The sequence below is a fragment of the Anguilla rostrata genome, chromosome 12 (assembly GCF_018555375.3).
Source record: "Anguilla rostrata isolate EN2019 chromosome 12, ASM1855537v3, whole genome shotgun sequence".
In the NCBI taxonomy this organism is placed as follows: domain Eukaryota; kingdom Metazoa; phylum Chordata; class Actinopteri; order Anguilliformes; family Anguillidae; genus Anguilla; species Anguilla rostrata.
Window position 1 is genome coordinate 20889886 of NC_057944.1, and position 16966 is coordinate 20906851.

At 45.6% G+C, this 16966-nt stretch overlaps 1 protein-coding gene across 5 annotated transcripts in view; it reads right to left on the bottom strand.

Moving 5' to 3' along the window:
* The window catches only part of gria4a (glutamate receptor, ionotropic, AMPA 4a), an 83518-nt gene that overhangs the window by 65860 nt on the left and 692 nt on the right, over positions 1 to 16966 (bottom strand). For all 5 annotated transcript variants that reach the window (XM_064303495.1, XM_064303494.1, XM_064303497.1 and 2 more), the window contains exon 2: positions 16097 to 16255. In XM_064303495.1, coding sequence (XP_064159565.1) covers positions 16097 to 16255 — 159 coding nt within the window. The remainder of the gene's footprint in view (positions 1 to 16096; positions 16256 to 16966) is intronic.

Genomic DNA, 16966 nt, shown 5'->3' on the forward strand with positions numbered 1-16966 from the left:
TAAATGTTGCAGCGTAGTGACGGACTATAGGAACCAAGTTTTGGAAAATGTGCTGTCTTATTTTTCTCCAGGCTCCCACAGGTTGACAAAGACTTATGACTGTCTCAGTTGCCCTCATTACAATACAACCTTCAGCCAATCAACAGACGAGGGTAATAAAGACACAGGAACCTCAGCGTGACTGTGATGAATTTGTCTTGTTTCTTCTAACAGGTACAGTGAAGTCTTCTGGAGCGTCTTATAATTCTCTCATGTCTCCGTTTCGACCTAAGTGCCCATTTGTTTATGTTGTCTGGTCTTTGTGCTAGAAGAAAGCAGTCATGGATTTTTTTTTAAGGTGTGCACATCTTCCTTTCTCTCTCTATCCCTCCCACCCATTCCCCCGCTCAATCTTTCTCAGAAGTGATTCATTCTCTCCCTGCGGAGAGAATGAATGTGGAGAGAGCTCTCCTGTCAGGGGTTATGCTCTTCACCAGGCCGGACCAGACTATTGTCCACTCCAGAAGAGCCCTAGCCAAATGCCAAGTGGGTGATAAATCCTCCTGGCGCCTGCTCTGTAGAACATGCTCAGTGTTGGTCTGCCTGCTACCCTGAGGGCTAGATGCAGCAATACGCAGTAGTTCTAGAAGAATAACTTCAGGAACTACTGTGCATAACTGTAACTAGGCTGTTCAGTCAGCCAGCAGGTTCGCACTTAGACCTCATTGTGGGCGGTGCCAGACATGAGTAAACGCTGATGACAGAAACAGACCTAGAAAAAGCAAGCGAGTGTCAATTTACCAGATTGCGGCCCCTCCACTTCCATTCTGGAGGGCTCTCATCGGAGCAGGCTGTGTGCCGACACAGACCATCGCCCCCGCGATGAGAACACGGGAAACACGGGTGAGTGTGGAGATGACCCACAGCCCTTCCCAGTCCCAGACATGCTTTCCTCCAATTTTCCACAGCCTCACTCCAGTAATATTTGCCTGGCCTGATCGGAAAGAGCGCTTCCACTTGGCTCAGACATCGTTCATCAAAGGCCAGATGCTAGTACCCGTAGGAGGCTCGGGAAGCCTTTCATAAGCTCAGTTTCCACAAGGCTGCCCTGTTACAGGCAGCCGAGCATGCAACTGCAGAGGTCCCCCAGAGCTCGGAGCCCAGTACTTTCCATTTACAAGCCCACACCGCTATTTAAGGCTGCCCCATATCTTTAGGAACGCAATATACACCGGCAACTTTAAAGATAAAACCTTCCCTTAACGCAACAAAAACTAACAAAACTTTGTTAGACTGTCTTTCAAAAGCTATTCTAGGAGATATACTCAGTAGATGCAAAAATGAGTCGTGCCGTATGGATGAGGCAGTGACAATAGAGTAGACCGATTTAATTATCCCAGTAAATGGTGTCATCTGTGAGTGAGGCATTATTATGGGGTGCAATTGTGTCCAGCGGTAATGGAATGAGTCAACCGCAGAGGGATTCCTTAATGGAAGAGGCATTTGGTTGCCGTGGAAGAGCAGGGATTCAAAATGGGGAGGGGGCAGCTTGCAGCTGGCCTTGTGCGATGGCCGCAAATCTGGAGCCAAAAGCAAAAAGCCAATCAAGTCGTTTGCCAAGAAGGTGCTTTGATCTTCACCTTGCAGCCTGAGATGGCCCCTGGAGAGGAGCCGCGTTTGTAAATGGGACTGGGCTGAACGCACCCGGGAGGGACAAAGATATGACAACCACTACCCCGACACCTAAAGGAAACCATTATCATTATGATGGTGGAAGAAACAGACTGAGGGGAGACAGAGGCCACGTGAGGTGGCCCCAGAAGAGACAAAAAGGAATTGAGATCCTTAAAGTGATAACATCTAGTCATATCTCTCATCCCAGGGTAGTATTCTTGTTACATTATAGAGAAGCACTTATTAAACCTGAGCTTGCTTCAGTGCACAGCCCCCACCTGGGGAAAATCACGCTCCTCCCTATGGCGACCGCTTTGTAGGCACTGTGTACTGCACTGCAGACCCCCTCCTCCAGGAGGTGAGACCAAGAACCAGCATGGCGATGGTGCTCAGAGGTGAACAAAAACACACACCCAATGGAGACCTTGATCCCATTCCAGTCCCTGAACAACAGGGCCCAGAAACCTCCTTACAGCAGGTGCATGGTTTTATGCTGCAGCCACACACTGACTGGTTTGCATTCTCTCAGAAACATTATACTGCCCGTCTTTCTTTATTTTGATCAAGCTCATTACAATGTGTTCCAAAGGCTATGTGCACACAACCAAAAAATTTTTCAAAAAATGTAATAAAAAGATTTGGTTGGCCGCATCTATGAAGACCTCTTCCTTGCCTCCGCCCTCTCCCTCTCCCTCTCTGCTGTTCTTTTTAACTCCCACTTCGTATCTGTCCCTCTCTCCTCTCTCTCTCCTCCTCTATCTATGTCTCTGTCCCACTCCCCTCTCTCTCCTCCTCTGTGTCCGACTCTGTCCCTCTCTCCTCTCTCTCTCCTCCTCAGTCTCCATCTCTATCCCTCTCTCTTCTCTCTCTCCTCCTCAGTCGTCTCTGTCCCTCTCTCCTCTCTCTCTCCTCCCCAGTCTCCGTCTCTGTCCCTCTCTCCTCTCTCTCCTCCCCAGTCTCCGTCTCTGTCCCTCTCTCTCTCTCTCTGTCTCCTCCTCACTCTCCGTCTCTGTCCCTGCTCTCTCACGCAGACAGTGGCCAGGATTCTGTGGTCTCCGTTCCCGCTGTGGCTGAAGATGGGGATGCTTCCTGCCAGTAGGCGGGGGGGGGGCGGAGGAGGACGGGGTCACACACAGAACAGACTCAGTGTGCCGCGGTTGGCCAGGGCCGCTCGATAAGGCAGCCGACGCCTCAGCTGCCCTCTGCGCCACTCTGGGGATACGCCCCCTTTCCTGTGTGGAGCTGGACGGGGGAGGGGCCGCCGCACAAGACACATGACACAGAGAGCGACCGCAGCCATTGACTAGTGGGTCAGAAATAACCGACAGGATGTGAAGGGCTCTGCCTTCCCGCAAAGGGTCCTTCTTAGTCTAGTCTGCTGTGACTAAGCATCGGAAGATATGGATCGTTGTTATTTTTTTCCTTCTGCGGTAGTGCTTTTTAATCCAGCTGTCAGGCATGTGCCCTTTCAGAATTGTTAAGACCATTTAAGTCATGCTCTCTCTATCTGATCATTTACACCTAATTTTCAGATCTGGCCACGATGCTCCATGTCAGAACCTCTCTTTAAACGGCCCGACTTCCACAAACATCGTAGGCATAAATCCAACAGAGAAAGCAATCTCTCTAAAGAAAGGGTTGATATAAGGAATGATGTCTTCCTTTGTCAGCATCATGTGGAATCAGCAAACCCTTGTGGAAGAGCTGTCTGGAGCGCACTGAGAGAGAATAGACAAATCGGATGCATTCGCCTTATAAGGCCTGTTACGTTCCAATTAGCATGTATCCCACAGAGAAGTAATTGCTGTCGGCACTGTGAGATGCTCCACTCTTCCTCCCTTTAATTGCCTCGAAAGTCTCCTCCACTTCGGGAGACTTCAGGGTCTTTTTTTCAGGACCGTACAGATGATCACTGTGACAATTTTGTGAATCAAATGGGAGCGCTCGCTGCTGCCTGACAACGAATCACAGGAGTGAGTTGAAGGGGTTGGAGGTTGCGGAAAAGGTGCCAGAATTTGGAGGGGGGTGTCCTGTTTTCGGTTATTGTCACAAGAGGGGGTTAGCCTACCCTCTCCCACCTTTCTGGTTTGGGATTTGAAGGTTTGGGATTCCCCCTCTAACAGTTCAGTTCAATCTACCCTTAGGTGAGTAGGCTCACATCCACACCACAAACTCTCTCTCACAAAACTGTGACTCCTGCATGTCTCAGCTGTATTCACCTGACATGGCCACTGCTGAATCTACCAGTGCTCTTTAATTAACACCAGAGCAATATGTGAAGTGTCTTTTCCCCACAGTTATTTACAACATGTCTAATGAGTTTGCAGATGATAGCGTTTCTTGCATACAATAACCAGATGGATGGAGACAGCGATCAGGTGCAATTAACTGCCCCTCCTCCACCTCTTCACTGCAGAGCAGCTTGGCAAGGGCGTCAGCCATCATCATGAGACGCCAAAGTAAGCACGCGGTACTCGCACACACACACACACTATCATGCACGCACAAAGATGTTCAGACTGTGCCTGAAAAAATACACCTGTTCACTGAACACACATACCAGTGCATGCACACAAGCACACACACATGCACACACACACACACGCACACACCTACACACACAAGTTCACACGCACACGCACACATGTACGTGCACAAAGATGTTCATCACTGCTCCACATGCCTCCTGTCAGGGCTCCGTTTGTTTGCAAAGCCTATCTCAGATTTGGTTAAATCTAATATCATTTAATTTGCATCATAATTAATGTCAGTTAACACCATTTATCAGATAAGCAGAATATGATTTTTTCTGTTTATAATTTATCATTTGAGCTGTCCCACTGTTATATTCGCTTCAGCTTAATGCCAAAGGACAAAATAATTATATCTGATTTCCAAATATTTCCATTGAACTATAAAAAGTACATAAAGAATGATCAAACACTCAGGGAAAGTTACTTGCTCGAAATCTTCTGAAAATCCTCTCTCACAAGTTACACTGCAGTGCCACACATATGATGTCACAAGCATTGTGCAAGATGCGCAACTAAACATTTGCACACGTCGCCACACACTTCCATCCTCAATGGACCAAGCTTGTGTTGAAATACAGGAGAACAGCAAAGAGTAAAATCATCTCTATAAATCTCTATCAGAGGTAGACAGTGCGACTGTGACCTCATTATAGTCTGTAACAAGCATTATTAAAGCACTATTTCAACTGGGATTTATCTCCAGCAATAACCCCTCACTGCTCTTCCCCAATAAATAGACCTTACAGTAGACTGCAACCCTCTGCCTTCATTCAGTGAATACACCTTGGCCACATTAAGCAGGAATGATGAGTATGTATTTCAATTGCACATATTTCATACATAATATGAGCTGTTTGCCTCTTTTTGGTGTGATCCATTCATACCTCAGTGACAACTGAATAGCATGCCAATCATACTTTTAAAAATCACACCTTAAATATGACCTACTGGGTCCTGAAAGAGGACCCAATGACCCTGTTCATTCAGAGCTCAATGTCCTGCTCCTTATGACTCACATAATAATAGCCTTTCTAAGTGAGACCATTCATCAACCATCTCTGGAAGCCCTGCGTATTTGGTAAGCAGAGGTGGAAAGCCCAGGGGTCAGAAAGTCCTGCTATGCTTTTATTCCACCCACAAACTCAGCCAGCTGATTTACCAAATAGTCCTACTGCACCTCCTGGCTGAAGAATTGTGCTAATTAGTAAATCAAGGTGGCTGGAACAAAATAATTGGGAGGGATGTTCCACCTCTGACGGCAAGGCTGGAAATCCAGCTCTATCCAGGCAGGATTGGCTGCGTTACCATAGTCCCCCCCCGCGTGAAGTGCAGATTGTGTGCACCACATCATTTAACTACTTCCTATTGTAAGCAGACATTAGTTCACAGACCGTGCACCCATTCACATGGCCACAAGACTACACTGAGAAACATCAGACACAACAGCACAAAACTGGTGTCCTATCTGTGCTGTTCACCCAATACCACCTGGGTTTGGAGGTGAAACAGGGCACCTAGCTTTTAGGAGAAACATTAGTAGGAAATGTTAAAGTCTACTACTCTCTCAAATGTTTGGTTCACTGCTTGTATGAACAGTGTGTTGCGCATCAATATTTCTAAATCCTTCATACTATTATTTAAATCTGAAGAATAAAAACTAGAATCAAACCACATTTTCCCCCCACTAAGCACTTTATGAAACTTTTGTTCTTTTTTTGGTAATAACTCACAGTAAAGAGATTCACTGTATTCTCTCACACTTCCAGGGAGAAAAATGAATAATATTATAGAAGCTTCTATTATTTTATGAGGCATTCTTGGGATTTTTCCATGAATATTAATGACAAAGCAGATAAAACTCTGGATTGGGCTTTTTTTGTGAAATAACAAGCATCTAAATACCGATCAAAGCCATGGATTAGTGATCTCATGGTTGAATATGCAGAATGTTCACTTGAATATCTATTAGCATGTCTGAGATCTGCTACAGTTCAGTCAGCACCTTATCGAATTGAATAAATGCTGAACAAATGCTGACATGATCTTCATTATTTAGTTTTTATCCTGTGTCTATCTGGAATCAGAGCGGAATCAGGAATCACTTCATGAAAATAAGTAGCATGTACAGTAGATCAAAGGTCAGTAAAAACAGCAATATGCTGGAGGCAATTCCCTGGTCACACCTTGAGCTCAGCTCAAAGAGTGATGTAACCACAAGCCAGGGAATTCAGTGCGACTCGCTTAAAAACAGCCTGAGCAAGCCGGAGCAGTCGTCTGAATTACCGCAGCTCAGACATGACAAAACTCCTACTAAAGCCACAAGGAAAATTCTAGATACCCAGTGAATCACCCAACAGAAAAAAAAATGACTCAACAGCCCTTTCACTGCATTGCACTTGGGACTTCTTGTAGCCTTTTAGCTTTTCTGGTCCACATGTTTTCAAATAAAAATGAGACATTTTTACAGTAAGGCGTTTCATTCTATTATGAAAAATTGGCTGAGATGCTAGATGGCCCATATTTTTCACCTCACCGTGTCTCCCGTGAAGGTGCAGTGGACATGCGCATTCATTTCTGTGAGTGCACTAATGTGATTTCACACAGGCCCTGCTCACCCAGCCAGAGCACTGCCTGTCCCTCCATATATCACCCAGCAGCCATATACACATCCCTCTAATCATATGGCAATCCGGAGGTTCCCTTTCATCATCAGGCACTATACAGACCGTCTGTGAAGATATGATTCCCTGTTACCCTGCACATCCCCCTTCTTGTGTATGGACACACAGATCCATCTAGGCATTTGTGAATATGGAATTCAGTTAATCTGTAAGTATATACTGTACAGATCCCCTTTCAGTGGACATTATTTTACATATGAGGAGACAAAGACCCATTATGCAGAAACCTGAAGATGATCAAGAGTAAATATGTAGATCCATTTTAACCAAGAACCTATGTACTGTACAGATCCCCTTGCATAAGTATTATGAAGCTCCTTGCACATTTGATATGTATACCTGTTTTGTCACTGATGCAAAGATGCTCCATTGCAGACGAGCACACAGTCACTTAATCACAGCCAGTGAGCAGTGAGCTTATTACTTCACTCCATGAGTGTATGTGTTTGATTTTCTGTGTGTGTGTGTGTGTGTCGGGGTCAAAGATTCATTCATGTTAATATCAGATCCAAAAACCCCAAATCAGAGAAAAAAACAGCTGAATTCAGTGTTTCCGTGAAAGATGGGGAAAGGAATTCACATTTCTGGAGACATAATTTTCTTTGGATTCAGAAGAAACCAATTAGCAGGTTGGTCACGCAAGTCTCTGGGGAACAGATGTGGACAGAGTGAGAGAGAGAGAGAGTAAACTGCCCATCCTGGGAAAGCAGGTTAGCAGAGGCTGCCACGGAAACCCCTAAGTGTGGACAGATGGAGCCACAGCACAGCGCTGGCCATATGCGCAGTGAAATCATCCTGAGCCCTGCCCACTCCTGGCAGCTCTGGATACTCCACAGCGCAGCGTTCAGCTCGCTGACCGTATCATTGCACGTCTTGTATGACATCATAAGAGACAGCCCCCACGGTCACAGCAGAGGGCTCTGGGGCTGTCCCGAATCCGGTTATCTGTGTGGCCAGGGAAAATCAACTCTCCCGCACTACGCTGCATTACAGCTTCAGATGAGTTATATTACTGCCACACCTCCATGCCATTACAGCATTACACTGGCACAAAGCAAGCACTTCTGAACCAGTGGAATAACTGTCTTTCATAGCACAATATTTGCTATTTCATAATTTTATTCTAAATAACACCAACGAGGGTCTGAATTTCAAAACAGCAAGCCCATGGGTACAAGATTTGAACCTGCAACCTCCTAGTCCAGTGTCCGGGTGCTTAGCAGCAGCTGTGATGCAGGACAGTGGGATGTGGGAAACACAATGAGAGCCTGATGAAGGGAGGGAGGTGAAACACTGAAGCATCTTCTCTCCGCTGGGGCTCAGCCAGGCTCATTTCCATCTCCATAAGCACATTTTTAGCTGATCTGTGAGTATGAATAAAGACACGGGAAACTCTAGGGAAGTCAAGGACAAGCTGTGCACACTGGGAGTTAGACTCCACTGGGCGATGGAGAACAACAGCGCTCACAACATCGTTACTGAGCACTCACAACACAGTTACTGAGCACTCACAACACCGTCACTGAGTACTCACAACACTGTTACTGAGCACTCACAACACCGTCACTGAGCACTCATAACACCATCACTGAGTACTGACAACACCATTACTGAGCACTCAACACAGTCACTGAGCACTCACAACACCGTCACTGGGCACTCACAACATCATCACTGAGCACTCATCACCGTCACGGAGCACTCACAACACTGTTACTGAGCACTCAACACCGTCACTGAGCACTCAACACAGTCACTGAGCACTCACAACACTGTCACTGGGCACTCACAACACCATCACTGAGCACTCATCACCGTCACTGAGTACTGACAACACCATCACTGAGCACTCACAACACCGTCACTGAGCACTCACAACACCATCACTGAGCACTCACAACACCGTTACTGAGCACTCACAACACCGTCACTGAGCACTCAACACCTTCACCCTGCATTTTTAGAGAGTTAATGGCACATGACCACTGTGGACACCATTTCATAATGTTATTTTCTGGCTGCATACAACAACAAGGGAACCAATCAGTATCTAAGAAAAAATGCATTATGCTAATTGACATCCTTTTAGAAAGGTTTTTACAATCAAAGTGCACAAGACACCTGAGATGCAGTGTGCAGTAGTAGTAAGGAATGGGCCTTGGAGCCAGAGGTTTGCAGGTTTAAATCCAGTGTGGGACGCAGTACCCTCCAGAAAGGTACTCAGTCAGAATTAACGCTGTAAAAACCCAAATGTTATGAATACATAGTTATGTTTTAAAATATGTGAGTATGCAAGCTGTGTCAGTCACCCTGGAATAAAGGCGGATACCAGGTACGTCAATAATGTAAGAGCTCAAGCAGAGATCCACAGTGAGATCTCATCAAGCCAAAGGGCTGAGTCTGATAATAGCCCCTCATCATTAGAGAACTTGACTTGGATGGAGAGCAATGGCAGAGGTTAAAGGGCAAACGTTCCCATGCACTCTCTCCTTATTGGCCCATTAAATCCAAGAGAAGTCCTTTGCGGTCAGCCACACGGGCAGGGGAAATCTCACGTCAAAGAACCCAGCCCAGGCTGATAAAGGTCAGCCTCTACCTGACTGTGAGGAATGACAGGGACCGGCTCTCATCATTATTAAGCGCCGCTGTGTTTTTCCACACAAAATCTACAAGGCAATCAACCTGACACAAGCTCACTGTGAGGCCATTAGATCGCTGGGCTGTCGTTAGGGTTACAAATGATCACAAACGACACTCGAAAACGATTAACAAATAGCAACAAACAATATAACTCATCAACACGATGCATGGCGAATCCTAATATACAAACCAGACAAAATAAAAAAGTAAATAAAGTAATGCAGCCTCCACTGACGCGCCAAATCCTTTTTGCAACATCCATCATGATTAAAAGTTCAGCACTTGCAAATTTTTCAAGGATACTGTGGAGAAAGTGAAAAGACAGAAGTAATAACATTTTGTCCTATAATTTTTATAAAATTACAACCCATTCCTGTCAGCAGTCAAAACACAATGTGAACTGCAGATTTAAATGAATTGGGTACACACTGACAAAAGGCATGAATTAGAGGTGTAACATAGTGTACTTGTAAAAATATGTGCTAATGCAATAGATTAGACCAAACTAATCTGCAGACATGAGGTTTTTTATTTCCTCTTTTTTGGTGCCTGCCAGAAGGCACTCTGAGAAACGTATTTTTACAACTAAATAATTCACACTGGCCACTTAACTGATGCAAACGAAGTAGTACCGGTCCTTCAGGGTAGAGACAAAGCAAAGAGATGAATGGTCTTAATCTATCCAGCCATAACTGCACTCTTGCTTTGCTCTGTAACTAGTAAGAGTTCTGAAATGATCCTTTGGGCTTGAAGGATTTGCTCTTGGTGAAAAGAGAATTCTGTGGTAGAAGGGTTTTTGAAGAAAGGCAGTGTGAGATGGTAGTAGCTCTGCGCTGGAATGCAGCCCTCCATGCTGCTGACACATAACCTAAAGCCGGGCAGGGTCTCCAGAACCACAGACAGACCTCTGTGAGCCAAGGTCTGTGATGGTGGACTGCAGAATTCCATGTGGATACTTTACAGGTTGTGGATAGGCTAAAAATGGCACAGGGAGTGGGATGGGCCAATGAGAGGAATCTGTGTCCAATTCTATGGCAGCATGATGCCGTAAAACACAAGATATGACTGCGGATGGCTTAATGGATCTGAGAGATTGTGTTTGATCTGTACATTTTACAGTGCAAAATTGCACTAACACTAAGGGACAGCTGAATTGTAAGCAATTGTTTTAATGTTTATTTTAACAATTTAACTGTAAAAGCTTATATCAATAATTAAATAAGGTGTCTGAACTCACATAAGCTGTTTTGTAAAGATGATATATCCAAGAGCAATAATACAGAGAACATAAGTACCTCATAATCAAGCACTTCCCATATTTATAATTATGTGAGACATATTGTGACAGACATGCAAACCAATCAAAAGAATCAATCTTTGCCACAAAAGCTATTTTTTTAGACTGTACAATGCTCATGATGAATGCCTTACTTTTCAATCTGGCATACCAAATAAAAAATGTATTAATGTAGTAAAAAATGCATGCAAAATAACATCCCATTTATCAGAAAATAGGTGGGGGTGTTCAAATCACACTATTTGATAGCACCACTCAGACCATGCCAATCTCAGTGCATATGCCAAACACACAACTACTGTCTGGAGTTCACCTGTTTTCCCCCATTGAGCTGGTGCAACTGGCAATGATAATTTTTCAACACTGGTGCATCTTTAAACACTGATACATTTTCCTGTGATAGTAAGGACAGCTCATGGAATGGCGGCATAGACGCTGTCTTTATAAACCCTATATCATGGATTAATATCATGTTTAACCCTAATCCTAGGATTATTCTGAAGGCATCACTCCAAAATGGTGGATCTGCTAATCTAACAGGCTTGTACACGACCAATGCCCTTGCCTTTCTATACATGGAAACTTATGGTCAAAGCGATGGGATCTCCTGCACGTGTGTACACATGCACACATGTACACAGAGACAGACAGAGACACACACACACTCCAGCAAAGTACATCTTTAAAGCACAGCACTTTATTTAAGGCTCAGTTCTGGCCTTTTAGCTTGTAGCCTCAATCCATCCCCCTAATCTTCAGCAGTTTGAGAACTGCTGCAGGTCCCCACAGTTAACTGGGGTTCAGTGCACCTGGCTTTGCGTGAGCTTTCTGATGTGCGAGCTCAGCTCAGCCCCCCCAGAGCACACGCCTCCCACCACTCTTTCATCTCTCCCTCAGCTGCCTAATCCCTCGTTAGAGGGGAAGACTTCCAGCCAGGCTCTTCACTTCCCATTAACCCATTCTGCCCAGGACACTGCACACAGACCCAAGAAGAGGCTCACCACCACACTGCCAGACTGACCCACTGCTTTCACTGCACACGTGTTCAGCTGAGCATTATCTCATCTTATATATTTCCACACTGTCTAGCAGATTAACATTCACCCTGTTAATGTAAGACCAGTAGGTAAATACACCACTGGAAGAAACACAAGTTCTTGTGGAGTGGAAACTCTCAGCTGGAGCGCAGGTACTATGACCTTTAGGTTACAAGACCGCTTCCTTACCCATTATACTACACACAAACACACACACACATACACACTTACACAAAGACATACATCTTATGAGCATACCTGATTCATGCATATTTGCATGTAAAAGCATGCTTAAGTCATTTATTTAAATGAGGGACAGACTTACACCACCCAGCAGGTGTGCTGTGGCAGGTGATGGGGGTGTTACCTGGAAAGGGGCCACATAATGCCAGTGGCCAAAAATACACAGGACATCACAGGAGGGTGCGTGTAGGGGGGCTGAATGAAACACTGTCTTGGGAACAGGTGTGATGCCATGCTGGTTCCTGGACGCTGAGCCAACTTTCAGGAAACTCGATGCTATGTAAGGCCATCTTGACATACATTTCGATCCATTCAGATCACACAGGTCTGAGAAGGTCCCTCCAAACCACCAGAGGAACACACAGTCTGGCGACACAAACTGACTGAGACCCCCACTGTAAATAACCACCTCATATTACCAGTGCCAAAGATTACCTGCTAAAGTATGGGTAATGGTCTTCCGAGTAACTATTTGCCATTAGACAAGCATCTTGAATTCTATTGGAATGTAATCAAACATTTAAAAGGCAGTACAGCAGCATCTGCAGGGAATTTCATTCTCCTTTATCCAATGGAGAATGTCACTCGGATAACTTGGCACGAGGACGTGATCGAGCAAACAAATTTGCATGATTACAAAGCACCTCTTCTGCAGGGTGTGTACATGCTACATACACCCTCTCGCCATTCATTTGAACTCTGACCCCTGACACCGCCCCGGAAATAAGTTCTGCATTATCATGATTTCCATCCATAGCAGGGGTTTCAAAGCTCAAATCCAGGAGAGCTATGTGTACTGCTGATTTTCATTTCAGTTCCTCTGTCTCAGCTATGCGCATTTATACGATTCATTTCCCAAAGTACAAGATGCTATTAATATTTGTCACATCAATGAAAAATTAATTGCAAAAAAAAGTTTACTGGAGGGCTGGCTACAGCGAAATCAGTGAGCGTTACGGAGAAACTTGATGAAATAAAACAACCCGTTTTTCAGCCTGAAGTAAAAAACAGTGGGGGGGGATCTGATGGATCAAAACCTTTGTTCTTGAATGGCTGCAATCAGGTGGGCTTTCAATGAATCTCTCTCTCTCAGTTTCTCCAGTGCTGAACACGTCTATTGCAAGTCAGTCGGAATAATCAAGCCCACACATTCATTCAGTGCTGCTGGACCTCCAGGACTAGCTACGGTCAGCCACCTCTGGTGCTCTGCATAGACCCAGCACAGCATGAGCCCAGAAATAGCTCACAAGGACTCTGAGCCCAAAAAGAATGGCCAGGGGGGACCCAATCATGTCCTGAGCCCATTCACACTCCTGCCTTCCCATAGTTCCTCAGGTTTGGTCCCATTACAGGAGGTTGATTGCCATCTGCAGTCATGCCCTGCTATGGGCAGGTTATGGCAGTGTGATTAGGATGAGAGAGAGAGAGAGAGAGAGAGAGAAGAGAGAGAGAGACAGAGAGAGACATAGAGGGAGAGTAAGTGAGAGAGATCTTCCTGCCAACCCAATTCTGTACTTGCCATGCTGATAAAATCCATTTTAACTGAATTGAGAGACAGAAAGAGAGGAAGACGGAAAGTCAGAGAGGAAGAGGGAAATAGAGCTGGCGGAAGAAAGCTGCTCCCTAGCTTGACAACCGATCACGTTGCCTTGCATGTTAAACACTGGCCCACTATGAATATGCATGTCTCCTCTGCCCACCCCCAACTGCTAGCCCTCCGCATGGCTGCACATGCAAGAGATGAAAATTCATGGTGGTGGAAGGGGTGGGATTCTCAGCCAGTGTGGTGGGCTGCTGTATGCAACTGGGAGAGGCCAGTGAGTGGTTTTAGAGGCAGAAATGAACCCTTTCCACCCTTCTCTTTAATGAAGCTGTGTTTGAACAGCCCAGCAGAATAAATTCAAATTCAAGTTGCTTTATTGGCAGGAAATACATTAGCACACTGAGACTTAATGTCAGCATGTTCCACTTGATCACATGGATTCTCCTGTCCTACAGGAATCAGACCATGGATTCCTCAACTCTTGCAATTCACTCTATATTAAATTTGTGGATACGCCATTTTTGCATTTGCTTCTTATCAGTCACACCCTCCATCTGCATCCTCAGGGTAAAGTTACTCCTCTTCTTTTGCAGCAACATTCCTATTCTTTCCCTCCTTGTCTTTAATTTAAGGCAATTACACAACAGCCCAAACGGGAAGCAGCGATGCTGAGAAGAACATGGTGAGGAATGCTATGGGAGCGTGCTGGCTGTGGCTGTGGGCATGCACTGGGAGACCTGGGATAGGGGGACACCCAAACACCACCTGACCTGCAGCAGACCAGCCTCAGTGCCTTCCACAAGCAAACGCCAGAACCAAGGGGTGCTACCCAACCTCACACACGGACACATGCGCACATGTACATGAACATGTAAACACAAGCACACGCACAGTCACAGAGGCAAACATGCGTGCAGAGACCCACTGAATAATTTCACTCTTTTCCTCCACCCCTTGCTCTTTCTCTCTCTCTTCCTCCAATACTTTCTCGTTCTTTCTCTCTGCTCATGCTTCAACACACAGATCTCAGTGACACCGGGAGAAAATCAGAGGTAGTGGTGATGATGAAAGACAGCCATCGCTGCCTGGCAATATTAGCATGGGATGCACATTTCACCGTGCCTCAGTGAAACAGACCTGACCAGCCGATCTAACGCTCAGGGGAGACATCAGCAAAAAAAAAAAGCACCGGCATTCTGTAGTGCTTCAACACACACACATTATTCCCAAAGACAAAGGGAAAAACATTAATACCAGAGAGGACAGCCCCTTCCTCTGCAATGGACTGTGGCTTCAGCTTTGCAGAGATTTCAGGACTTACTTTAAAATGGTGCAGTGCTGAAAAACACACATGTGACTCCTCAATCAAATGAGCAATGCATGACTGTGAAGTGAAACTGATTTCTGATGTCACGGTTAGACCATCTTTCGATGCTTGAGCTTTCCAGAAATCCTCAAGGTCAGAGAATCCCTTTTCATAAGCATCATCCACACACAGCATTGGCCTTTAATTTAGCTATTGATTTTCTCACTTATATATATATATAAAAAAAAGATAAATTACTTTTCTCCTTTTTCCACTGCCCCTGGAAATGGAACCAATGAAAGAAGGTAATATGTTAATGGCTCAACTCCTCGTCGCTAATATCCCATGCTGAGGCGAAATAAAATCCCTCTGATACAGCAGGAACCGGGAGGTAACGGCTGCAGTGCTGGGAGAGGCCCGGGCCACGTTACCCAGCCGAAGAGCGGAGCCCAGCTCGCGGCCGCCGTACGAGAGTGCGTTGACGGAGCGCCGGAGGCCGCCAAAAACCCGGACAGGAAGGGGGGGGGGAGGGGGGAGGGGGGGACAATCGCGCGGCGTCATTACAGACCGAGGAAGTCACATCCTGACCGCCTGCGGCACGTCAGGGCTTTCTCAGTCACAGCGCCCACCGTTTCAGTTCCAAATGCCAAAAGCAGGGCCCACCAGCCGCGCCTTTCACAACATCAAAACGCTCAACAGGAAGAGGCTCAGCCTGCACCGCTGAGCGGCGGAAACCGGGGCTGCTGAACCACAGACGCCAGCAAACGCACACAGGCAGCAGAGCACGTTCACTGTGCGTAAAGTACCCGCCTCCGGCAAGAAACGGGACCAGAGCACACAAAATGTGCATGTGTGTGTGAGTGTATTTATGTATCTGAATATGTGCAAGTTTATGCATATATAAATATGTTTGCATTTGCCTTGTATTTGCCAGGCTACTAGTTTTAATCAGCAGTCCTTGATGAGACAGCTGGGATGAATGACACTGTGCAGTCTTGGCACACTGCATTATTCACAATTAGCAGCTTGATGGGTACCAGCTGACCTTTCACCCCACTCCCCTCCTGCTGCACCCCCCCACCCCCGAAACTCGCACCACAGCTCGGGTGACTGAATTCTTCCTCGGATCAATTGGCTGATATGAGCCGTCGGGTGTACTCACAGGCGTTGGTCACAGCGAAGCTGTTGGCTGTTTCGATGTTGTCCACGTGAGGGACCAGATTGAAAGGCGCTTCCGTGGCATTGGGACTGGTGTTGTGCAGAAAGATTGCTAAACGAAACGCAGTGTATTCCTGATCTGTGTTTCTGATGAACAGTCCGCCTGCAAAGTAGGGGGGGGGGGGCAAGAACACGTACTGAGCAATGGGTATCACACACATACACATACACCTTGATACATACATAATTATCTAATAGCATGTGATCAGGGCCCTGTGTGTGTGTTTGTGCGTGCGCATACGTGTGTGTGCATGTGTGTGTGTCATTCAGTTGTAATCAAGAAAAAAACCTTTAATTTACAGGCTGGCCATAACAAAAAATAATGCAATTAACTGAATTGAAGTCTCAATACACCAAGTACATAAATGGTCATTTTGATTTTACAGAGATGAAATGGCACTCGATCATTTTTATCTTGCTTTTGCATAAAGGTGAATTATTTACACTGTCAGTTAGGCTAGCTTTAATAAGCAACGGAAAGCAGTGCACTGCAGTGATATGCAAATATAGAGTGGAGTAAATGAGGGGTTCTCTGAATTCACTGGACCATTTAACGTATTAAGTTTATCGGCGGCTCTGTGAAACATGTAAGGCAGAGTCAGCGACCAGAATCTCATTAGATCACGTCTTCTGTAGTCTACAATAAATGATGCAGTGACGGAATAAATTAAATCCCCTCCCGATAAGGTGAGAAAACAAAGTGTAACTGAATATGATACGTGTTATTGGAAACACTGGTATCAGACAAGTGTCAGGGAGAAGATCATCAGCGATCTTTTACAATATGAAACTTTCACCAGATTCCGATCTGATA